General features: G+C 38.6%; 1 protein-coding gene across 6 annotated transcripts in view; it reads left to right on the top strand.

The window, feature by feature from the left end:
* Positions 1-26,298, top strand: part of RBMS3 (RNA binding motif single stranded interacting protein 3) — a 724,151-nt gene that overhangs the window by 478,770 nt on the left and 219,083 nt on the right. For all 6 annotated transcript variants that reach the window (XM_049715938.1, XM_004279675.4, XM_004279673.4 and 3 more), the window contains exons 5-6: positions 4,924-5,081; positions 20,173-20,252. In XM_049715938.1, the coding sequence (XP_049571895.1) occupies positions 4,924-5,081; positions 20,173-20,252 (238 nt within the window). The remainder of the gene's footprint in view (positions 1-4,923; positions 5,082-20,172; positions 20,253-26,298) is intronic.

Below are 26,298 nucleotides of genomic sequence, written 5' to 3'. Positions count from 1 at the left end.
CACCACTGCTCAGGACAATTCATCTTGAGACAGCTTTGTCCACCTAACAGTTAAAAGTGACTATAAATTGATTACCATAATTTTGTGATTTAATAAAAACTTGATAGTATGTAAAGTAGGCAAAAACTAATAACTTAGAAAGACCTATAGTGTAATATATTATCATGGAAAAAAATAGGAACTAGTCCCCTAAAACAGTGTTAAAATTTGGTCCACCAAATGGTACTTGTTCACAAGGAAATACATACAGAAATAGAGAGTAAGCATTTAAAACCTTTTATAACAAGTTCACATTAGCATGACATTTAATCCAAATGTAATTTTGGTTTGTTTAATGTAGTAATAAAAAATTGCAACTTGCATTTTGTATGTCTCTTAATTTTTTCTATTAACTTTGAAAAATGTAAATATTTTGCAAATGTTGGTTTGTGACAGATTGGAAATAAAAATGGTCCCCACCACAGGTGGCTTGAGAAACATTGCTCTAAAATTCCTAATGCCAATAACTACTTCCTGAATATTTAAATATAATTTCATCAAACATGAGTGTTGTCAGATTGAGTGTTGAAATCTTCTTCAAAGGTAGTTACCTTTTCCAGAATCATGTATATATAATAGTCATAATGTGTATCCAAAAAACACAGCCCCAGACATAACCTTTGATCTATATGTGAGCAATAATTTTGCCCTCCATTTGTATTCATTTGCTAAGCTTCCTTGAAATGTTCTGACATTGTCTTCAACTGTAATAAAGCAAATGAGTACCAATAAACCTAACACTAAAAATCTGAGAAAAATGAAGTCATTTCAGGAAAAAGAATTTTTATATTCTTACGTAAAATGACAAGGTCTCTGCTCCCATTAACGTTGGAGAGGGTACCATTCTAATTTTTTCACAATCTTTTGACAAAACTAAATAGTAAATCAAGAAATCCCCATACAGAAAAGATACAGAAACAGAGCAAAATGGAGGAGTTACTTATGGTGAGATGGTCAATTAAATGTAATAGATGTATGAATTGTAGTCATATACTTTTACAGACTAGCATACACTGCAGAGTATTCACTCAGTTGATGATGTGTGAAATGCTGACTAAGGCTAGGAATCCTTTTTTTTTGTGGCCTTTCCTCTGTAACTAAAGCTACTTCATGAATAAGCAAAAGTGAATAAAATAAGGGATTCAGAGATATTTATTCTTGTATGTGCAAATATTCCTTTGAACCACAATTTGCCATCTGTTATTCATTGATGTTTAGGAGGAAAGGCAGTGTTAAGAACTGGGAAGAACATTGGATCAGGTATGAAAGGATATGGGTTCTATCTCTAGCCTGTTACTATTTAGCTGAGTGGCCTTGAGTAAGTCATAAGCACTATTTTAGCTTGTTTTCGTTTTTGTTTTTCTCATCTGTTAAATATCAGATTGGACAAGATGCTCCTTTAGGTCCATTCTGGAGCTAAATGATCATGAAAATTTAAGTTAAAAAACAAAAAGATTTCAAAAAGATTCTAGATTGCAGGTATCACATGAGTTATTTTTCTGCAGATTTAAAAGGCACATTCTTTTAGGTTCATAGTGCCAAAGAACCTTTTGAAAGAGCCCATCTATTTACATAAATGTGGTACATAAATATAAAACTGAAAATAAAAATATAAATGCATATATTATTTTAAAGTTCATTCTATGCAGAAATTAAATTCTGTTGTCATCAATGAATATGTTCAAGACTTATATTGTATTTCAAAGGAGAGAATTACTTAATGAATAACACTGCCCAAACGCTGTATTCTTCCTGTAAATACAAATTAAGGAATGACACTCTCCAATTCTGTACTGTCTCTGTGAATACAGATTAAGGAGTTGGCCTTGCTGTTTGAATTTGGATTCAGAAAATAGCTACTGGGCAATCTCTTGTGTATTAAGCTCCGTATGTTAATTACACACCATTTTGAGAAGTTGCAGTGCATTCTATACTTGCGGAATTTGGAAATGGATTTGAATCAGGATACACTGGTGTACTGCTACTTAGATCTGTACACTATGCTTCACTAGTGGGATTAGTTGCTTATGGTTGTTTAGCCTCATTAAGGATGAAGGTATACAGAATGTTGGGCAAATGCCAGCCCATTCATGGGACTGCCATGTTCTGCAGCCCACTCTCTGGGTTAAGCAGGAACTCGCACTGGAACTTGAGTTGATCTAGGGTATAAGCTCCAGAAATCACATCATAGGAAAGTTTTTCTTCTCTCAACTCTTTCTCAATTCTGATTCTTCACAGGAAAAAGACTCTGTCTGGTCCTAGTGTGCTTAATACCTCTCTTAATTATGAATCTCATTTGTTACTAAGAGAGAGTCAACCACCAGGGTCACAATCTTCTGTGAACAAACAGTATCTAATATAATTTAATCATGTGAATTTGTTGCCAATTTTGATAGTAACCTACTTATGCCAAGTGATACTGGCTTTTTAGCTATGGTAGCAACATACTGTTATCTTTTTCAATGGATTTACTTAAGCCCAAAGATATTTTGATTTAAAGAAAACTTTTAAGGACTTCCCTGGTGGCACAGTGGTTAAAAATCCACCTGCCAGTGCAGGGGACACAGTTAGATCACTGGTCCGGGAAGATCCCACATGCCATGGAGCAACTAAGCCCATGTACTCAGCAGAACTACTGATCCTGTGCTCTAGAGCCCACACACCACAACTACTGAAGCCCGCCCACCTACAGCCCATGCTCCGCAACAAGAGAAGCCACCACATTGAGAAGCCCATACACCACAACGAAGAGTAGCCCCCACTCGCTGCAACTAGAGAAAACCTGCACGCAGCAACAAAGACCCAACATAGCCAAAATAAATAAAAATTAATTAATACAAAAGAAAACTTTTAAGTAAATAACCTTATAGTACATGGCTGGCAAATTTTCTAAGATGATATGTGAATGATGGAAGCTTTGGAAACATTGGCCTACTGGAAAAATACACTGAGATGGAAGATAGAAAATCTGACTAAATTTAATTTGAACCCTGTCACTAATTATTGGATTGTCCTCGGGTGAGATGATGAATTTTTCATGCCTCCATTTCCTCATTATCCAATAAGTATGATGATATTTGCCTAGCTACCTTTGGAATGATGATGTGAAGATTAAAATTAAAGGATGAGTAGTAAAATAATATAAAGTCAAAAGTCATATATATGTAGGTTTGTTATTATGTATCTGAAACACCACTTTTTTTTTTCTTTTAGGTTTTTTTTTCTTTTTTCATCACCCCAGCAGTTGGGCGGGGGATCATGTCCACTTAGGAAAAAAGTAATATCATCTCTGTTTTCTCTCTAGGATCATGCCATTAATTAGCGGTGTGTGTGTGTATGTGTGTGTGTGTGTGTGTGTATGTGTGTGTGTATGTCTGTGTGTGTGTATGTCTGTGTGTGTGTGTGAGAGAGAGACTACAGTTGTACAGTTTCTACATATACACTATTCCCAAATACTAAAGCTGTTATCTTTTCCTGATTGATTACCTGTTTATTTGCACTGTTTTTCATGGTGATCAAAAAGTTTGAAAACTAAACTATGTTTCAAAAAGAACCTAATAATAGATCTTATTCATCTCAAAGCTTAATAAAAATATTATGGCCTGTCTGAATATTTAGAGCTATTAAAAGTAATGGAGCTTAGTTTCATGCCAAAACTATTTCTTGATCTGTAATAATATTTGGAATTTTGTTTATTGTATTTTTCATTTTGCTTAAAACCTCAAATTTGCTACAGAATATATCATCTCTGCACAAAAGATATTTTACTATTACATAATGTCATTTCCTATAGACTTCAGAGTTGCTTTTTCCAATTTAATCATGTTTCTTCTTGAAGTTAAAGTTGTTGTGTTGGTTAAAATATAATAGTTCATTTAAATATGGGATCTATTTTGATATTAATGATCAATCATGTCAGGCTTTTGTCTGTGCTTTATTTTGAGACATGCGTACAACTAAGTTCCAACTTATTAATTCATTGTGTGAAATAGAAGATATTCACACACTTAGAAATAATGCTAGCAGTTGTTGTTTGATTTCCCATTCTATTAAGCAAAGCTTATTTAAGCACTACTGCTTCATAATCTCATTCATAGATAAATATTTAACTGTGGTCTATGGAAGTGATTGCCAAACTTGAGTGGTCATCAGACTCCCCTGGAGGGCTTGTCAAAACACAGATCACTTGGCCCACCCTCAAGTTTCTGATTCCAAGGTGGGGCCTAAGAATTTGCATTTCTAGAAAGTTCCCCATTGATGCTGAGGCTGATGATAAATGCTGTCCTTAGGACCACACTTCTTTTCTCCCCATTGGTGCAGTGGAAGGCACTATAGCAAGACAGGGAAGCCCATGGACTTTGGTGATACCCCCAGGTTTTAGCCCTGGCTTTGACACTTAAGAACTGTATAACTTAGACCAAGTTAGGGATCAGTTTTGTCCACTGTAAAGTAGTAACAATTATATGTACTGGAAATATTGAATGAAATAATGTATATCAAGTGTTTAAAGCAATGCCTAGCATGTTATGAACACTCACTAAATGCAACATTAGTAACTAGTGGTGACAGTAGTTAGCGGTAATAGAACCACTAGTTATGGTCATAGACTATATATACTTACCTTAGTTCAACTGCAATAAAAGTTTATTAGACTTTTCTAAGGAAGGCTAGACAGAAAGTTTGATTTTCACTGATGACATTGCTTCTATGAGAAGGATTCTGGCAAGAAGGAATTCAGTGAAAAGAAATACCACCCTTATTGAAAGAACTTCCAAGAGCATGCTAGAGATTGGAATCTAGATGGCAGTGTAAGCAAAATGTATAAATTTCTGCAGTGTTTCTCAATATTCAGAACTTACTGCATGTGTTTCTTTTTTCCCTTAGCAACAAGAGCAAGACCCAACAAACCTATATATCTCAAATCTCCCCATTTCTATGGATGAACAGGAGCTTGAGACTATGCTGAAACCATTTGGACATGTCATTTCCACAAGGATACTAAGAGATGCTAATGGAGTCAGCAGAGGCGTTGGCTTTGCCAGGTAAAACACCTGCTCTTTCCTTGTATTCCCTTTAATTCCATCCCTTTCTAGCACTACAAGAGTGCTGGAATATAGAATATTCAAAGAAAAGTAGCTTATCAAACTGACTGTATCTTTGCTTTGAGTCAGAGAATTCCAGTGTAACTAGAAATATGTTGTTCTTGCTAAAATCTGTACATAGAATGTTTATATCTGTCTCAAGTCGTAATGGTATGCATAACCCCTTCCCAGTCCTCTCTATGCCTGTAGATCAACAAAATCAGATGCCATCAGTTTCTACTAGGGCTAATAAATGCCCAGCACCCCAGAGCTAAAGACCCTATGGGGTGAACAAAGCATCCACATGTTTCAGCATTGATTTCTAAAGAGCAAGATGGTAGAATTTCTCAGTCAGTGGAAGAGAGAAGAGAGGAAAGATTTCGAGAAACAGGAACTGTTGGGTAGTCTCAAACTCAGAAATCTAAGGGGAGGTGAAGAGGGCATTTGCATTTAAGAGGCCCTGGCTGTGTGTTTTTGATGTTTTAAACAAAACAGAAAAGAACAAATTGCACTTTTCTCATTGTTGGAAAAAGATGAGTAGTTTTCTTTTTAACTTGAAGAGAATGTTTACAAAAGAGGATCTCAGCCAGGAATGGAGTTAAAATGGTGGTACCTGCTGTGCTTTCATGAAGAAACAAAGTTAAGGAAACTACAGGGAAACCGAAACTGCTCAATAACAAAGAAGAAAAGGAAAAGCTGTGTCTCCACGGTTGGGTGTGTTTATGCGTCTTGAGGTCTTGAGTGGACTCAACATGAATGAATGGATGGATGTTAATGTCATCTGGAAGGCAGCCCCTTGCAGGCAGGTGTTTCCCCCTATGGGGAACCCTGCCATCATTGGAAAAACCATCCCAAACCAACCTCCGTGAACCCACTTGGAAAGATATGAAAATGCATTGATTAACTGATCTCTAACTTGACTTCCTTGAGATCATGGACCATGTCTTAAAATTCTTCTTATTCCCCACAATGTTCTACACATACTAGACCGGGAGACGTATGCAGGATACAGGTCTGAAGATTTGAAGAGAAGTCAGCAGAATGAAAAACATCTCCCAGACTTGAATGCATGCATGAGGCATTCAAGTTTTCAGAATATTGTTAACTGTTGATTGTCATGGTCAAGGCAGAGCTAATTGCAACACCTGGGTCTCTGAAATTGTCCAACTTACTCATTCTTGGAGACTGTACAGCCTGCTATTGGAGGCCTAGCCAGTGCAGGAGGCACTAAATGCCTGCCATGCTCCACTTCACACTGCGTGCACACGCCTTTGGCTCAGCACCCACCTCCTGCCCCGCAAAACCTCTCTAACAAATTAGTTTCTCCTTCATTTATGCTCCTGCTGAGAAAGGAACATGTTTCAGATTCATCAAGAGAACACATTTTCTAAGAAGATCTATGGTTTTTTTTTTGTTTTTTAAACAAAAGATTTTTGGTACAAAGTATGGATATATTAGTTTGCTTAGGCTACCATAACAGAATTCAACAGACTGGGTGGCTTTAAACAACAGACATTTATTTTCTCCCAGTTCTAGAGGCTGGAAGTCCAAGATCAAGGTGGCAGTAGGTTTGGTTTCCTCTCTGTGTCTTGTAGATGGCCTTCTTTTCCCATATCTTCACATGGTCTGCCCTTTGTGTTTGCTCCTAATCTCTTCTTAAAAGGGCGTCGGTCAGATTCGATTAGGATCCACCCATTATATATACACACAATTTATAATCCAATCTCTTGGGATAAACCATAATGGAAAAGAATATTTAAAAAAGAATGTATCAATATATATATGTCAAACTGAGTCACTTTGCTGTACAGCAGAGATTGGTACAACATTGTAAATCAACTATACTTCAGTAAAAAAATTAATGAATGTGGGCTTCCCTGGTGGCGCAGTGGTTGAGAGCGCACCTGCTGATGCAGGGGATACGGGTTCGTGCCCCGGTCCAGGAAGATCCCACATGCCGTGGAGCGGCTGGGCCTGTGAGCCATGGCCGCTAAGCCTGCGCGTCCGGAGCCTGTGCTCCACAACAGGAGAGGCCACGACAGTGAGAGGCCCGCGTACTGTAAAAAAAAACAAAAAAAAAACAAAAAATTAATGAATGTAATATAAAAAAACACAACATATATACACAACTTCTTTATTCATTCATCTGTTGATAGACCATAGGTTGTTTCCATGTCTTGGCTATTGTAAACAATGCTGCTATGAACATTGGGGTGCATGTATCTTTTTGAATTAATGTTTTCGTTTTCTTCTGATATATACACTAGTGGAATTGCTAAATCACATGGTATTTCTCTTTTTGGTTTTTTGAGGACTCTCCATTCTCTTTTCCACAGTGGCTGCACTAATTTATATGCCCACAATAGTGTACAAGAGTTCCCTTTTCTCCACATTCTTGCCTGTCCCAGTACTGGTGCCAACAGACTGGTGGGTGGGGTTGGAGCTGGGTCCTGAGGCTAATAAACTAGAGGGAGGATTCCACGATGGCACCTTCCAGCACCAGTATTATTATGGCAGAACGAGCTCCCAGAAATGACTGCTGCCAGCATCTCTGTCCCCAGGGGGAGTCCCAGTTGCCTCCTGTCTCCCCAGGAGACTCTCCAAGATTAGCAGGTGGGTCTGACTCAGGCTCCTTTCAAATTACTGCTTCTGCCCTCGTTCACGGAGTGTGTGAAATTTTGTGTGCCTCCTTTAAGAGTAGAGTCTCTATTTCGGACAGCCCTCTGGGTCTCCTGAAAGTAAGCCCCACTGGCCTTCAAAGCCAAACGTTCTAGGGGCTTGTCTTCCCAGTGCAGGACCTCCAGCCTGGGGAGTCTGATGTGGGTTTCAGACTCCTTGCTCCTTGGGGAGAACCTCTACAGTTGTAATTATCCTCCCCTTAGTGATTCACTCACTGGGGTTGGCGATGGGGGGTGGGGCACGGGTCTTGACTATACCATGACTCTGCCCCTCCTACCTGTCTCATTGTGGTTCCTCCTTTTTTTTTTCTTTTTGGCTTTTTGAGTTAATTATTATTGTTTTTATTATATTATTATATTCACATTTTACAGTTATAGAAAAAATGAAGGCAAGAGAAGTTTAAAATCCTGTACAATATCTCACAGAAGATAAGCAGGAGAACCCACTTACAGGTTCGGGTATAGGTGAACATAAGCCCATGTTCTCAAGATCACAAGGGCTATAGCCAAACAAATAATGATATATCTTTAGTTGTGGAAGATCTTTTCTGTTAAGTTAGTCTTTTTCATTGATAGTTGTTCTGTAAATAGTTGTAATTTTGGTGTGCTCGTGAGAGGAGGTGAGCTCAGGGTCTTTCTGCACTGCCATCTTGGGACAAAATCCCAGGTGTGGTTCTTGGTTCATGTGCAAGAGATCCTGAAATTCCTTTGACTCAAAAGAAAACCTCCATTATTATTTTACTTGTAAGCTATATTCATCTTCTTTGAAAATCACCTCTTCAAAGCAAAGGTGGTATCTTCGTTTTATATTTAAACCACTGAACTTCAAAGCATTGATTTGAATGCCAGTAGGGTGCAGAGACAGCACAATTACAGGCTTTTTAACGTTCCAGAAGCACTAGATGGTGTCTGAAATTACAGACTTCCATTTTATTTTATTATTATTTTTTTCCTCTCTTGTAACATAAAACAGTTTTGTAAGATCCACCCCCCTGCAGGCAGCATTTTATAGCCAAGTCATAAACCCTGAAAAACAAAAGTTTATGGTGGGAATGCTGACAGTCAGACCCACTACTGCAGAGCTCGCGGATGCCAACAGACTACCTTGCCTTCCAGCATGAGGATCAGAACATAAATCAGCCTGAGTCTGGAGGGACAGGACTGCATGTTCACGTTATCCATTTCCCATTCCCAGAAACATAAGACCGTTTGTCTAACAAAAATCACATTGAGCGAGTGTTATGAGAGGCCGGTAAAGAATGACCCAAAGTGGAGAAGGGATGAGGGTAAGCGTTCACAATTACTCCAGCTTCAACATCTGGGAACATAGAACCTCTTTAAGCAATGCATTTACTGTCCCCTGGTGAGCTAAAGGGCGTGAGAGACCGCTGAGCACAGAGACCTTTGTATTCTGTAGTTTTTTTCACCTCTCTTCAGTACTCTTAATTTGATTCTCATGGAGTTTTGTTTGAATGACTTTTAACATCTGGGCAGTGTTCTACCACTCCCTACCAAATGGGCAAGTTTTCCAAATAAATCATTTCAGTGCTTCTTTCTTTTCACTAAGTAAAAAAACTAATCACAGTTACAGGAAGACAAATATCAGGCTGATTATTAAAAATTAATTAAAATATTATTTTTGTATTTTCTTTTAATTACTTTAAATATCGTTACAATTTTATTCTTTACTTTCCACTGCCTGCCATTTCTTGCTGCCTATCTTCTCCCACCTCCCGAAATAGAAAGAGAACTCAGATTCAGAATAAACATAAAGAAAATATAGAAATTTTTAAAATTATAAGGCAAATGCCAATACTTTCTTTGTAGGCAACTATATGATGCTTTAAAATGACCATCAAGCCTATCTAAATGTGATTTTATTGTTTGGAATGTGTTTCGATTCATATCTACCTTAAATCCATCTTTAAGAAATGTTGTGTTAATATTTCTCCCTTGATGTTTTGGCAGTTCATTTGCCATTACTGTCTCAAATGCATGGAACTAGGAAATCAAATGTGAGCAAAGAAAATCTCTAAAATGTAAACTTAGTGATTAGTAACCACCAAACTACAGCTGTGTTTGCACAGAAACAGGTTACAACTGTGTTTGCTGCGACTGAAAAGAAGGTGGACTGTTATTCCTTTTAGTAATTTTAATTCCTCTCTCAATTGCCAGCAGATGTGATCCACTAAAGAGAAAACCCCTGGTCCACCCTGTAGCTTCTTTATCTTTATTCTTGTTTTATTTGTTTATCTTCATCGTTTCTTTATGTTGTCTGTTTGTCTTTCTGTCTTTTAACATCAGAAAGTCATGGTCATGGCTAGAGAAGGCAGATCACTCTACTTTCTTTTCCGTGTATTAGGAGCCCTAGTTTTCAAAACCCAAACAAACCAACCAACCTGTCAACCAAACAAACAAATGAATTAAATTGCATTGAATAATCTATTATTCTGAAATCCCCTGGTCTTCAATCTTTCTGTATACATGCTTTTATAAAAACTTAGAAAAGGAGAAAAAACATACAGTTTATTGTTCTATTATTTTGAAATTGGAATGGCGTTATTCCAAAGTCAGCCCTCCGTGGGATGGGAGGAGAGTTCTGAATATTATTTATCCTTGTGAAACTGAAATTGGAGAACTTTGTTACCTTGCAATTGGAAATAGAGGCCATTCCCTGTGCTCAGGGTCTGTAAGATCTCTTTACCCTGTGCTTGCCCTAAGTACAAACCATGACAGGGACTCTTGGGCCCTGAAGGCTGTGGGGATTTCAGGTAGGTTGTTGGCTTCCAGCCAATAAAGAGAAAGACTTCGAAATATCATTTGGAGGGCACATGTGAGCCTCTTTTCTTTAATATCTTTCATACATGCTCTGCTTTCTATGAATTGGACCAACCTAACATCCATCTGTATCCGTGTGGTTATAAATATGGCTTTATGGTCAGAAATAACTTAGTTTTCATCTTAGTTCTGTTCTTCCTATCTGTGTTCTTGGACTAGTTACTTAACCTCTTTTAGCCTCCCTTCCTGATATGTAAAATGCATATATTTTTTTAATTTTTATTGGAGTATAGTTGATTTACAATGTTGTGTTAGTTTCAGATGTACAGCAATGTGAATCAGTTATACATATAAATATATCTATTCCTTTTTAGATTCTTTTCCCATATAGGTCATTACAGAGTACTGACATCTTGATTTTATTTATTTACTTATTTGTTTGTTTATTTATTTATTTATTTTTGGCCGCATTGGGTCTTTGTTGCTGTGCGCAGGCTTTCTCTAGTTACGGCAAGTAGGGGCTACTCTTCCTTGCAGTGCGCGGGCTTCTCGTTGTGGTGGCTTCTCTTGTTGTGGAGCACGGCCTCTAGGCACACGGGCTTCAGTAGTTGTGGCTCGCGGGCTTAGTTGCTCCGCGGCACGTGGGATCCTCCCGGACCAGGGCTCAAACCCGTGTCCTCTGCATTGATAGGCAGATTCTTAACCACTGCGCCCAGGGAAGTCCCGTAAAATGTATTCATCCATGCATTCATTCGGTTCACCCAGTAAATATGTGGGCACTAGTAATGTGCCAGTAATTATTCTACATGTGATAATTAGAGATGTGCACACACACACACACACACACACACACACAAGTATCTGCTTTAATTGACTGGCATTCTACTGGATTGGGGACACAGTAAGTATGTCATCAAACATAAAATAGTAAATAATGAGTATCAACAATTAATATCAAATAACTAAAGTGCTATGAAAACAAAATAAAGCATAGGGGTGCTATAGAGAATGTGACAAAATGAGAGGTTTGAGGTAAAGGACAGGAAAGCCCTCTGAGGAGACTGCATTTAACCTAAGATGCACATGATAAGAAGAAACAAGCATGAGACTCCCTGGTGGGCCTGGAGAGGGAAAAGAGCTGTCCCAGCAGAGGAAAAGAGAGAAGGAGAGCTAAGCTGGGGCCAGTTCCTCATACTTGGGAAACAGAAAAAAGGCAAGGTTGATATATTGTAGAAAAAAGAAGAGAAATGTAATAGATAGTAATATCTAGTAATGAATGAAATATGGCTGCAGCTCAAAGAGACTGATTAAAAGTGATCAAATGAGTTCCAGTTGCATTGAATGGTGAGATTTTTCTATACCTGAACATATTGTACTTATTGATTCCTTCTTTATCTCAGTTTTAATTTTTGAATTGAATGTTTTTCCATTTCTTTACCAAATTCCCTTTGAACACAATTAATCTATGGTTAAAAGATAGATTTAGATGATGATGCATCCAGACAAGGATGTCCGCTGGGGGTAGGTAGGTAGTCTGAAAGAAGCAGTTCCCAGACTAAGTGTAAGTAAACTTATTTTTTCTTACATTTTTCTTGAAATACACAGCCTCAGAGATCATTTTGTTCCTTGGGTATTGATAGTTTTATGATGTAGCCGTCAAAGTGCTGGCTAGAAACATAGCTTCACCACAAATGATCCAACTGAAGAGGCTAGCATGGAGGAGTATTTACAGAAGTGTGGGCAGAGTTAAGGGAACTGATGAAGGGATGCTGAGATACCCAGAGATGAGCCGCAGAAGGAAGCCTTTACCCCTGAGAGCAGACAGCAGGTGAAGCCATGTGCCCAGAGCCCAGTGAGACCCAGAGCCTTGGAGGAGGGGCCGCCTAGAGGCACTGTAGACAGGGAGGGATGTAACCCTTGCCAGACAGACGTGGCGCCAAAGCAGAGAGAATGAGGAGGACCAGCCAGATCTCTCTCTGTTTCCACCAGGCCTCCAGTGGTGACACCAATAAAAACCATCAAGTAATAGAGCAAAGGTGATACAGTCCATGGAAGGGTCACTTCTTTGGGGCATAGAGCAGAGCAGAGAAGGCGTATGGGGGAGGGCTAAGCAGAAAACATCAGCACACATGGATGAGTGAACTAATTTTCTTTCCTCTTGACTCCACTATTAAAAAGTAGAAATAGAAAGCAGTGCAAAGTCAGCAATAAATACCACCTGCTACTTCTCCTTCAGACTGGCAATGGATACAGGTAGGTTGGAATGATGGCAAACTGGCTCTGTTTACAGAAAACAACTGCTCAAATCTAGAGTAACTTTGCCGTGATGTCTTTTTTCTGACATCATTTCTGACACCAAATATGTGGACTTTTGTGACATTGAATGTGTGTCATTTTTCCATTCTCTGACTCCAGCTGGGTGTCCAACAATTCATTTCAGTTTTAACACTAACTACTCAGAGTTGTCCTCAGGCTGCACAGGTTCAAGGGCTAGGTCCCACAAGAGCATCCCCACTTCAGACACCACCACAAATGGGGTACCAGGCTACCCACAATTCTGCCCCACCCACTACAAATTCAGGGGTTCCCTTGACACCCCTCAGGCTTGAAAATTCACTAGAACTATCCACAGAACTCAGGAAAACACTTAAATATTTACCTGTATGTCATAAAGGATACAGCTCAGGAACAGCCAAATGAAAGAGGTGCATAGGGCAAGGAAGCGGGTGGGAGAACGGCTCAGAGCTTCTCTGCCCTCTCTAGGTGTCCCACCCTCCCAGCACATCAATGTGCCCACCTATCCATCAGCTCTCCAAACCCTGTTGTTCAGTGGTTTGAACGGAGGTCTCATCACATAGGCGCCGTTGATTAAATCATTGGCTCTTGGTGGTTGCACTCAAATCTCCAGCCCCTCATCCATCCCCAGACACTGAAGAGTGGGCCTGACAGCTCCAGCCCTCTAATTCTTTGGTCTTTCTGGTGACCAGCCCTATTCTGAAGCTATCTAGGGGTCTAACCTTGAATCACCTCATTAACAGAAACTCAGGTATAGTCAAAAGTGATCCATTACAAATAACAGAAGACCTTCCTTTCACTCGGGAAATCCCCAGAGTTTTAGGAGTTCTGTGCTAGGAACCAAGGACAGAGACCAAATTTATTTTTGTTATACCATAGTTGCCATGCAGAAAACACCTTATCCCGTCTTTCATCGCATCTTTCAAGAGGAATCAGAAATTCAACTTTTCATGGGAAGTCTCCCAATCTCTAAATGTTGACAACCATTTCAAATTTTTCAAAAACTCTTTGCAGCCCAAGCAAAACATTCGTGAAGGCTGGATTTGGCCCATGGTCTCCAGTTTGGGGCACCTGACAGAGAACTCCAGAACAGTGGTTTTCAACCCTGACTGCACACTGGCATCACCTCGGCAGCTTTCAAAAATATGTGCCTAGACTTCATGCTAAAGCAATTAAGTCAGAATCTCCTGAGCTGGGGCCCAGACACTGGTATTTTTAAAAAATAGTTCCCTGATAATTTTAATGTACCATCATTTTAAAAATAAGCTTTTTTATTTTGGAATAAGTTTAGTTTTACAGAAAAGTTACAAAGGTAATACACAGGTTTTGTACACCCTACATCCAGTTTTCCCCATTGTTAACCCTTTGCATTACCATGACATATTTGTCAGAATTAAGAAACTGACATCAGTACATTATTATTAACCAAACTCCAGACTTTATTGGAATTTCACCAATTTTTCCATTGATATCCTCTTTTCGTTCCAGAATCCAATCCCTGGTACCATTTTGCATTTGGTGGTTTTTCTCATCAGTTTGCTCTGGTCTCTGACAGTATCTCAGACTTCCCTTGTTTTCCATGAGTAGTCCCAGCCAGGTATCCTGGAAAATGTCTCCAGGTCTGCCTTTTTCGATGTTTATTTCGTGATGGGATCCATGTTATGTCTAAGTTCTGGAAAGAATACCACACAGGTGAAGTGCCCTTCTTGTTGTATCATATCAGGGTATAATCTCCATTTCTGAGAACACCTACTCTAGTTAATCATGGCTGAATGAAATGGAGATGGCTGGCCCCATCCAGCTTCAGCACAGATGAAAGCAGATCAGGGCAGGAAATCAGGAGTGATGACAGGAGGCCAGCAGTGGAGCCCCATCCCTTCCAAACAAGCCAACGAACTCAGCGTCAACGCACAAAGGTTCCATTGCAGGCTTCTCCACCAACTCAACTTTAGAGAAGCCACTGCTTTCTGGTGTTGTTTTCTTCCTCTGTACCATGTAGAAGTTGGTATTTCCAGTCCTGAATATATGTGATTCTAAAGTTTTGGAGTGGGTTTTCATGAACCAAATATTGTCCATAGCTCCATTTCATAAGAGGAATGTGCTTCAGTGCTAAGCAAGGGGCCACCAAAATGTCAGAGTTTCTGCAAAGGGAGGTGGTAGGAAGGCCAGTCTACGGCCCTATTTTGCATTTATGAAACTTGTCTCCTAAAGATGTCAAGCACCTCGAAGGAAGAAAACAAATTGCAAAAACTGAGAAAATTCACCTCCTTCACTCCTCTTTTTTGCTGAAATTCACTATTATTCCTTCTGTTACCATGGATTACGAAGCCAATGACATAATTTGTTTTTTACAAAATCTTTTCATGTTGACACTTTCAGCAAATCTTACCGGAAGCGAGGATGAATGGCTTGCAAAGCTGTGTGTTCTAAGTTGCCAATAATTTGTACGGAGCCTGTGATTGCAAAACCACAAAAATTTCACAATAGTGGAAACCTTTCATTAAGCATCATAAATGACAGGGTGGATTTGTTTTAACTATGTGCGTAATCATGCTTATTGATTTAAGATCATAAACTGAGAGGTTCTCCATGGAGGTGAGACAGGTATGCTGCAAATCGTTGTACACAATACTCTGCCACCCCTGTGTGTTAAGTCTGACCCAGAACATTCTCCCGGTATTGGATCAGGCTCTCATCTGGTATAATTTGCCCATGGGGATTGTATTGGCTATGAAACTAGCACCTATTAGTAGCTGTTGTAAAAAAGAAATGTTCTCTAAATCACAATTCAGTGGTGCGTTTCGAATGACTGAAGCCAGGTTCCTAGGCACGGAGACAAGAAAGAATGTCAAACAGGACCTTTAATGCACGTTTGTATTTAAACATCAGACCTAACAGAAAACCCTGAGACTTTATACAATGATTGGAGCGTTGTAGGAACCTAATTAATGCATCGCATTGTCGGGTGAATGGTTGGCCAGGCACACGAGCTCTTCTGAGGGATGTGAGAGGGTTCAGGTACTGCCTAGAAAGAATGAGTGCAGTTGTAGGGATTCAGTGGCCCATCTGAAGGGGCCATGGAAAGGCAGCTTTGTCTGGCACGCTGCCTTTTCAGACCCACTTGATAATATTAGTGTCAGTTTCAAGTGGAGCGCATGCCAGATTGCAGATAGCTTGGGCTGGCATTTCAAATAGGCTAATTGTGAAACTGGAGAAGAAAATGGTCACATTCTTGCTAAGGTGGCCATTCAAATGCAGTCTCCCCCAGAGTTCCATGGGTCTCACTCTGAGCCTTTCCCCTCGGCAGCTCCTCGATCTCCCTCTTTGCTGGGATGGCTTGGCCTTGTTAAAATGTGCCCTGTGTATTAAAATGAAATTGTCACTGCTGGGTGGTGCCACATAACATGGTTTGACACTAAGCACTGGCAGCTACAGAAAACAGACTTTTATTGCATTTATTCTTTCAGAGATGAGAGTCTCTAAAGGCTCCTGCAGACATATACTTAGTTAAATCTGAATGAAGCCAGAGTGAACACTCTACGCTGCTGTCTGGTGTTCACAGAAATGGCCCCCACTGGGCTTGGTGGGGCTGTAAACCAGTCTTAACAAAAGATGATCGTACTAGAATCCAAAAGGGAAGATATGAGGCTTTCAAACCAGGACAAAAATGTTTTAGGTGGATGGATGAGATGAAGCCACCAAGCACACACACGCTATCCCCCATCCAGTTTCAGTGTGCGTTTAGAATTCCATGTCGTTTTAAAGACAAAAGGGGAAGGATTTGATTTGTAGGACTCTGGCAAGCAAGCTTTAGATTCTTAACTGCCTTTTATCTAGATGAGTACCCAGAGAGCGACTGAACAGGGAGGGGCCCCTGGGGCATAAGCTTTTCATTCCATAGCTCTCCTGGAATCAAAATTCCATAAAGCAACATCTGTAGTAATTAAGGATGCACATTTCCTCTCCCATTCATGTCTCTGCTAGGAGGGAAGGTTATCTTCCCTAAGAGACAATGGATAGTGGGTCCTGTGGGAAAAGAGAAAGAGCAGAATTTGAATTCTTTTGTTCCTAGAAATGGAAGTTCCCTAGTTAAAAAGAATTAAGGGATTTCTCTGGTGCCGCAGTGGTTAAGAATCCACCTGCCAATGCAGGGGACACGGGTTCATGCGCTGGTCCAGGAAGATTTCCACAAGCCGTGGAGCAACGAAGCCCATGCGCCACAACTACTGAGCCTGTGCTCTAGAACCCGTGAGCCACAACTACTGAGCCTGCGTGCCACAACTACTGGAGCCCACGTGCCACAACTACTGAAGCCCACGTGCCTAGAGTCCATGTTCCACAAGAGGAGCCACCGCAATGAGAAGCCCGCACGCCACAAAGAAGACCCAATGCAGCCAGAAGTAAATAAATAAATTTATTTTTTTTAAATTAAAAAATAACAAGTTGGAAGATGTAAAATATTCCTCTGGAAAGAAAATGTGAAGGAGTTAGCAAAATTATACTTAGCTGCTCCTCAATATTTGGAATGGGAAATGATTCATCTTATCTTTCTAATCCAAATATCCTCTGATTTGGGGGAATTTGTGATTAAGCAGTGAGTAAAATGCTATTTTTGTTTTTATTTTTATTTATTAAAAGTGGGTATTATTAAGCTTAAAGAGTTTTAGTTTTGCATTTCGACACAAAAGTGAGTCACTCTTCAGATGTTCTTCAAAATAACACTATGTGGATCCAATGGGCATCTAATAAATGAACGTTAACCTATTAACGTCAGATTAGTTTCCTGTGCTTTCTTGTCATATTAGGACCAGCTATGTAATTTGTGGGATCTAGTGAAAATTAAAAATACAAGACCCCTTGTTTAAAACATATTAAGAATGTCAGGATGGTGACAGCAGAACTTTAAATCAAGTGCAAGATTTTTCTAAGCACAGGGCTCTGGTACTGCATGTGTACCCCTGACATTGGTCCTGCTCTGCTTCACCATCTTATCAATGCAGAAAAAATGTGCATCTTTCCTATGCTTCCTAGGAATGTACATTGGAAAATGTTTTGTTTTGAGTCATAAGGTAATTATAGCTCCCCAGATGGAACGTGCTTTTGAAACCATCTTCAAATAGAGCTACCATATGATTCTGCAATCCCACTCCTGGGCATATATCTGGAGCAAACCGTAATTTGAAAAGATGCATATATCCCAGCGTTCATAGCAGTATTTACAGTAGCCAAGACATCGAAGCAACCTAAATGTCGATCGACAGATGAATGGATAAAGAAGATGTGGTATATACATACACAATGGAATATTACTCAGCCATAAAAAGGAATGAAATAGTGCCATCTGCAGCAACACAGATGGACCTAGAGATTATCATACTAACTGAAGTAAATCAGACAGAGAAAGACAAATATATGATATCACTTATATGTGGAATCTAAAAAAAAAAATGATACAAATGAACTTATTTACAAAACAGAAAGACTCACAGACTTAGGAAACAGACTTATGGTTACCAAAGGAGAAACATGGGGATAGGGATAAATCAGGAGCTTGGGATTGGCATACACACACTATTATATATAAAATAGGTAACCAACAAGAACCTAATGTGTAGCACAGGGAACTCTACTCAATATTTTGTAATAACCTATAAGGGAAAAGAATCTGAAAAAAAATAGATATATATGTATGTATAACTGAATCACTTTGCTGTACACCTGAAACTAACACATCGTAAATCAACTATACTTCAATAAAAAAAAAAAATTTCTTAACCTGGTAACTCAGATGCTCTTGCCTGCACCCCTCAGCTTATCTCCAAGAGTTTCCCTGAGTGAACCTTCCACTGGGCCACAGTGCTCTACTCACTCTACCGCATCTACAAGGACACAGCCTGCCCCCTCCCAGCCTGGCCCCTACCCTAGTTACTTCTGCAAAGGCCTTTCTGTCCTCCTGTGCCCACTTCTCAGAGTTTTCCTGGCTTCTGCAATTCCTCTCACATTTGAATTCCTCTCGGTGTAATAAATATATAACTTATTTGGCATTTGCTTATATTTTTTTTTTTTCCTTTTCTTTTTTCTCTGCATGTAATATGAATATGAAAACACACATAAAATTTGGATGTAAGAAAGTTTTACAAATTGTGTCAAAGGGCTCCATTCCAAGAAAGTTCACATTAATAACAGAGCAGAAAATCCAAAATTATACACTTTGCCTTTTAGACAAAAAATTTCATACATTTCATACACATTCTTTTATATGTATGTGTGCCATTTCTTAAGTCCGTTTTTCCTCTCGTGTACCGTTTGTGGGAATTAATTTCTTTTGATCACAGTTGACCCTTTAATTTTTATCTTCCACACCCTGTTTTACAAAATAATAAAGTTCAGATATAGTTACTATTTAGAAAATGTTGCTGATACTGTTCTACTTAGGAGACAGCAACACTGCTAATGTTGGCAGTATGATGCTATGGCCCCGAATGTTATTCATTAGCTTGTATCTGAGATGCCAAAACTTGGCACAAGAAACCCAGTCTAGGAATATTGATACCTAGTTTGAAAAAATAGAAGATTGTCTGAAATTGAAAATTAAGAAAGTTCAGGACCTGAGGTTTGTGTATATATGTTCTCCTCCCACATTTTGGACCCCAAATAACTCCCTTCTGTCTCTCACCCAGTGGGTTTTCAATAAAGCCGTCATGATGCTGATGACAACACCGCTGCGTGAATCTCTCCTGTAGGCCGCCAGTTGTTTAAACGCAATGCATCCCCTCCCCTTGTTTTGTGGAGACCCTTGAGGTACAGCTTAGTCGTTCCTGTGCAGGTTGGTATCACCCAGGCCTCAGCTAAAAGCCCGCCTCTGCCACTTAACTGCCAAGGTGGTTCATCTCACTAAGCCTTGCTGCCCTCACTAGTGTGAAAGGCAATAACGAGACCTCCCTCTCTGGTTTGCTAACTCAGACATTCAACACACATTTATTGAGCACTTTCAAGTGCCAAGCATTGCTGTATGGATTAAGTAAGATAATGCCTCAGGATTACGTCTGGGTGATGACCCTGCACAGCGCCATCCACGGTGGCAACATTTAGTAGAGTAAGTGATGCTCTTAGTAGTGATGAGTTTGTGATGTTCTCTCCACCTGGTCATGGTGGTCATGGCAACAGTTGGCAGTTCTGGTAAAATTCTGAAATCAAGCTTTTCTATGGTTTTCTTAATTTCCTTTTCTTTTTAATTTATTTTTCCTGGATATGTACAACTTCATGAAAGCATATGATCCCCTGTTTACTTCTTTTCCCAGAATGGAGTCTACTGAAAAATGTGAAGTGGTAATTCAACATTTTAATGGAAAATATCTGAAAACACCACCAGGCATCCCAGGTAAGAAATACCATAAAGTAATCATTAAATAATATCTAGGCTCATTGCTGTTATCAGAATGAGTATATAGTAAAGCCCATGGTTGGCCACTGGGAGGGAAATTTTTGCCTTTAAAAATATGTATTTTTTAATACTATGTAACAACGCATCTTTCTCAAAACTGCCAAAAGTTTCTTAGTGATTGTTCTTTGGCCTGTCTTTTGAATCTCTGCTGCTAATTCCCTAAAGTGAATTAGAAGAAAAACATAGCAAAGAATAGGTTAAAATGCACTCGAAGTGAAGAAAGTTTGTGACTCCTATCATTAATATTGGTACCCTGATTTCTAATTTGTAACATATCTAAACAGTGATATATTATAAATAAAATGACAGTGGCATCCATAGATTGAGGCCAGTTGACAGACATTTCTTACCAGTCCATGACAAGAAGAGTACAGAAAAGGAGAGTAAGCATTTAGAAACTTTTATAGCAATATGACACTATCATGAAATCTTAGTGCATCACTTCATATTTTACAAAAATATCAAATGCACATTGAATTTATTTTAAGCTGTCCATGCATCAGAGATAGTCTAGGAAGCACCAATCTAGGCTACCTCAGGGCATTTCACATTTCCAAAGGCAAAATTCTTAAGATTTGACACGTGTTAAAAGATGGTATAACTTTATGCTATTAAGAATTATAGTCAATGTAAAAGAATTGACTATATCACATGTATCAGGATATGAGCTAGAAATACCTCAACATGATATTAATTTGGAAGTAGTATATATGAAAAGTATTGAATATTAAGTGAGTAAATTAAAAAATATATCTTACTCATATGTCAATAAAACTGGAAGAAAAAATATATCTTACTCATGCATAAAAATATTAAAGTTTGAGTGAAGTTCTAAAAAAAATTATAACAAATAGATAAGGAAATATCTGACTATACACGTTGGTTTATTTGTCGCTTTTCGATTTTCCGTGATTCTCAGGAGAAAAAATGTGAAATTCTTCAGTCTTACAATATTTTTCCTTTTGATGATTTTAAGCTGCCTCTCTGTAGTGTTTGCTACATGAAGTATCTACTATTTAAAACCCATGGCTAAAGAGTTCAGGGGTTGAGCATTTTGGTTCCTTAAAATATATTGAGGTTATATAGAAAAGGAAGTCTGAACAAAAAGAGAAATATTTTTGTGGCGGGATCAGGTTCCTTTCATGACTCACTCAGTTTTGGGAGGATGTTGGGAAAGGAGAAAGGCCCTTTAGACTGACACTTGGATGATATGGAAAATCCCAAAGTAGGGCCCCTGGTTAATCACGAGCCGGCAGTGAAGTTGTACCTCAATTTGGTTAGTTTCCATGTGTGACATTCCCTTGAGAACCGACTGCATTATGATCCAATTGGAGACATATGGTGTTGTTGAGAAAAGAGTTAGCAGTTTTCATCTCAGCATGTCAGCTGCCCTTGCATTTTAAGAGAAATACTTTTTTTTTCTTTTAGCATAAAGGACATTTTAAGACACTCTGCTCAGACCCATCACTGAGTAAAGGAATTGCATTGTTAAAGGATTTTCCCCTTATTCATCTTATTTTAATCCAACAGATGGCTACCTATATAGAAGGCATTCAAACTAGATGTGAATTACATGGTTATGAACAAAATAGGTGGAAATTATTGTTGATTGAAGTTTTAATACAAGTCTCAGTTTTTTATGATTCTTCCTTTTTGGAAAAAGACAGTGAAATCCTTCTTGACCTGATTGATTTGAAATTGTTTTAGGTTAACCCATAGAACATACAGCTGACTAATAGAATTTAATGCTAAGGACAAATAAAGTTACTACAAGTCCCCCAAAGATCTGAGCATCCTTCCTTGAATAAGCAGGCTGTGATATTAACCTATCTAATATCATAGCTACAACCCAATGAAAATATTGTGAATAGCAAGAACTTAGTTATGGGTTTCTCTCTCACTTTTATCTTGTGGGACCATGAGAGGCAGAATAATTACACTCAGTTAAAAACTTTTAAGAGATACAACTTTATGCTTCTGAGATTAGCCTTCAACATAATAGAATTGAATATACAATATCGATCATCATCAATACTTGAATTTGCTTATTTATGCTTACTTTGGAAGTCAAATAGAGTTTAATGAAGGCTTCAAATGCTAACCGAAGACATATAATTTTTTTAGTGAAGTATAGTGGATTTACAATGTTATATTAGTTCAGGTATACAGCAAAGTGATTCAGTTATATATATTCTTTTACATATATATATATTCATACATATTTATATTCTTTACAGATTCTTTTTCCTTATAGGTTATTACAAAATATTGAGTATAGTTCCCTGTGTTATACAGTAGGTCCTTGTTTGTTATCTATTTTATATATAGATAAAAACATATAGATATAGCATGTAGTGTGTATATGTTAATCTAACTCCTAATTTATCCCTCCCCCTTCCCCTTTGGTAACCATAAGTTTGTTTTCTATGTCTGTGAGTCTGTTTCTGTTTTGTAAATAAGTTCATTTATATCATTTTTTTTAGATTCCACATATAAATGATATCATATTATATTTGTCTTTCTCTCTCTGGCTTACTTCACTTAGTATGATCATCTCTAGGTCCATCCATGTTGCTGCAAATGGCATTATTTCATCCTTTTTTATGGCTGAGTAGTATTCCATTGTATATACGTACCACATCTGCTTTATCCATTCATCTTTCAATGGATATTTAGGTTGTATCCAGAGAAAACAATAATTCAAAAAGGCACATGCACCCCAACATTCATTGCAGCACTGTTTACAATAGCCAGGACATGGAAGCAACCTAAAGATACAAAATTTTTGATATTTAAATTTGGTGTGGAGTAAAATGACATAATGCAAGAGGCTGGTATTTTGGAAATCACTGAAGTAAAATGACTGCTGGGTTCATTTACTCCGTCACGACAGGGATAATTAAATTTGCGTACGTGCTGTTTGCCTTTCTTAGTCCTCATTGCTTATTTCTTGTAGATGGTTGAAGTCTTATTTTCAGAAACTCATACCTTAGTTCTATTTTCTGTTTCATCTTGAGGCATGTGAGTAGGATGTCACAATGAGCCCTGATATCTAGTGAATCCTTTGATATTTTCAAAAGAAGTGATGAATTCCTAACTTTTTAAATACTAATGTAGCTTTAGAGAGATGGTCCTTGCTTGTGGGTGCTAATTAAAATCATCTATAATTGATCTGACCACTTGCAATTAAAATAGAACTTTAAAAAATTGTAAAAACCTCAGTGTTTCACTTTATCAAGATTTGGCATTTTGAATTCAGAAATTTGTGGGTTTTTAGAACAGCACATGGATGGTTTCAATGCAGTACTTTAAGGTTGTGTGAACGAGAGACCCACAAGGATCCAAAAATGACCTAAGATCTTTCAGACCCTAAGACAGCTGTGGAAAAGAGTGAGCCTTGCTTCTAACCTCCCTCTAAGCAAGCAGAGAGAAATCGGTACCATATTCACATCCCTTCCTTCTTCATTAGAGATAACTTGGGGAAATGTGCCATTTTTGTTTTGTCACTCTTGACAGTGATTCCTCTTAAAGTAAATGCAAAGTTCATTATTTTCCTGAGATGATGATCTAGTTTCCAAATCCCATCCTGTGTCATTTCTATAGAAGAACAAGATAAAAATCTACATCAACCCAAAACTCTGACATTGATCAGGCTTTCTCTCTCTGAGTTCCTCCTATTTGTTCATAACAGATTTAATTTTAATGAATACATCATGGATTGTTAATGCCTATTACAGCCTCCCAGAACTAGCTCTGTTCACTTTGAATTATAACATTGTCCCCAGATTTTGGCTACCTGGATCATTGAAGCTAGATATACATCAAAGAAAATCTAATTATTTGAATTCTGGTATGTGAGGTACAGGAAATTAACTAAGACCATGTGGCCGTGTTGCTACCAGCAGGTGGGAAGCAGCGGCCAAAGACATGTTAAATAGCGTCAGTCATGTCATTGCTCTGCAGAAAGGGATCATCCGGTATTTTCTCCCTCCCCTAGAGGGAAAAGAAAACACTGTTCCATAAATGTCGCATGTCGTACATATTGATCTTGATGTTTTCTGGACAAAATGAAGCATCATTAGTTGCTTGCTTGCCTGACCCCAGACATTTCTTTGTTCCAAAACAAATTGCACAGCAACTTGTGCAGCCCCAAAGTGTTCCATTTTAAAACCTCTAGCAGAAAGGGTAAGTTCCTGGGCACTTCAGGGATCTGTAGGGCATGAACTAGAAAAGCTCACGTTCAAAGAGCCCGGGAGCACCACGTGGAAAGGCTTCGGCATCTAAGAACATGTATTGACGAGCAGAACATTCAGACTGCTTTGAGGAAAAAGAAATCACGTTTTGCTCTTAAACTAAGCTTTTGCCTGTAAGCACACGTTCTTATCAGTGGAGCAGTCTTTTCAGAAGACAATGGAATAACCCACTTTTAGTATGATTTTATTACTCTTTGGATAATTATATCTAATCCCAGTTGAACTCCAAGAAGTAGGGAAGGGTTGAGAGAGACCTCACCCTATTTGGGGATCTTTTCAATTTTAGCAAATCTTCTGATCAACAGAAATTTGGACAGATGAATCATGTTTTCCTAATCAGTAAAATAAAACTGTGTGCCTTCTTGATCCTTTTTTTTTTTTTTTAAATTCATTTTTGGCTGCGTTGGGTCTTTGTTGCTGCGTGTGGTCTTTCTCTAGTTGTGGTGAGCAGGGGCTACTCTTCATTGTGGTACGCAGGCTTCTCATTGCGGTAGCTTCTCTTGTTGAGGAGCACAGGCTCTAGGTGCGTGGGCTTCAGTAGTTGTGGCTCGTGGGCTCTAGAACGCAGGCTCAGTAGTTGTGCCACACGGGCTTAGTTGCTCCGCAGCATGTGGGATCTTCCTGGACTCGGGCTCAAACCCGTGTCCCCTGCACTGGCTGGCGGATTCTTAACCACTGCGCCACCAGGGAAGTCCCTGATCCTTTGATATATAATTTTACGATTGTATGTTTATGTAAATAAAAACTGTGTAGGATTTTGGATGTGTATGTGTATTTAGGGGAGCATTCAAGGAAAAATATTTACAGTCTGATAATTTTTTAAAGAAAAGGGAAAAAATTAATGTTGTTTGCATAAATTTCAAACTTCCCTCAGAGTAATGTATCAACAATGTACTAAAATGAAATTTAGATTACAATTATGAATATTTGAGCAACAGACACATTTTTATCAGGGAAAATGTTGCCAACTCTCACAAGCAGTGTTTCCTCAGTGGTACCAGTCTGATAAGTCACAAATGCAACTATAGTTGAGTAAAAGACAGCAAATAGAAAAGTATTATCGTGTACAGTTTAGTAAAAATATATCTCTGATTCTACTCATGAGGAGCACTGCCTAACTCTGAGTTTTTCTTCTTTGTGAAACTAAAGCATCATTTGCATAATAAACTTTGCAAACACCTTGATCCCCAACTGGGCGTTGCCTTAGATTTCTCATTAATAAGAGGATTTTTGCAATACTTAGGAGGTACTTTCTGTTGAGCTCTTCATCTTTAATGTTAGTGATGCTTTCTAGATTATTTCTATCTACCAAACACATAGTTGGTTGCTTCATGATGAAACACTGCTGGAGTATTATTAGTGAATTTCACAGAGCAAACTGACCACTTCATAGCCAATAGAGTCTTAGAGGCTGTGAAGTCTATGTTCTTGGCCAATCATTTCTCAGCCTTTCTATGGAGCCATACCTGATACGGTGAAGGTAGTGACAGAGATTATTACATTTTGAAATCTGGATAGTGAGAGGCCAGATAGAGAAGGTACAGGGGATCATCTTCAGGAGATTAAACATGATTGGAATGGGTTTTGAGTCCTGTGCTATAGCCCTCCTCTGCCTGTGATAACAGCTGAGGAAGAGGGGTGCATCCAGGAAGCGTCCCACATCAAGCATCCAGCAAATCTCTCCACTTTTGTAATTCAGGGAAAATCTGTAAAATCTATAAAACCTCACT

This window comes from Orcinus orca, chromosome 10, assembly GCF_937001465.1.
Source record: "Orcinus orca chromosome 10, mOrcOrc1.1, whole genome shotgun sequence".
Lineage (NCBI taxonomy): Eukaryota > Metazoa > Chordata > Mammalia > Artiodactyla > Delphinidae > Orcinus > Orcinus orca.
This window is presented reverse-complemented; position numbering and strand designations above follow the sequence as displayed.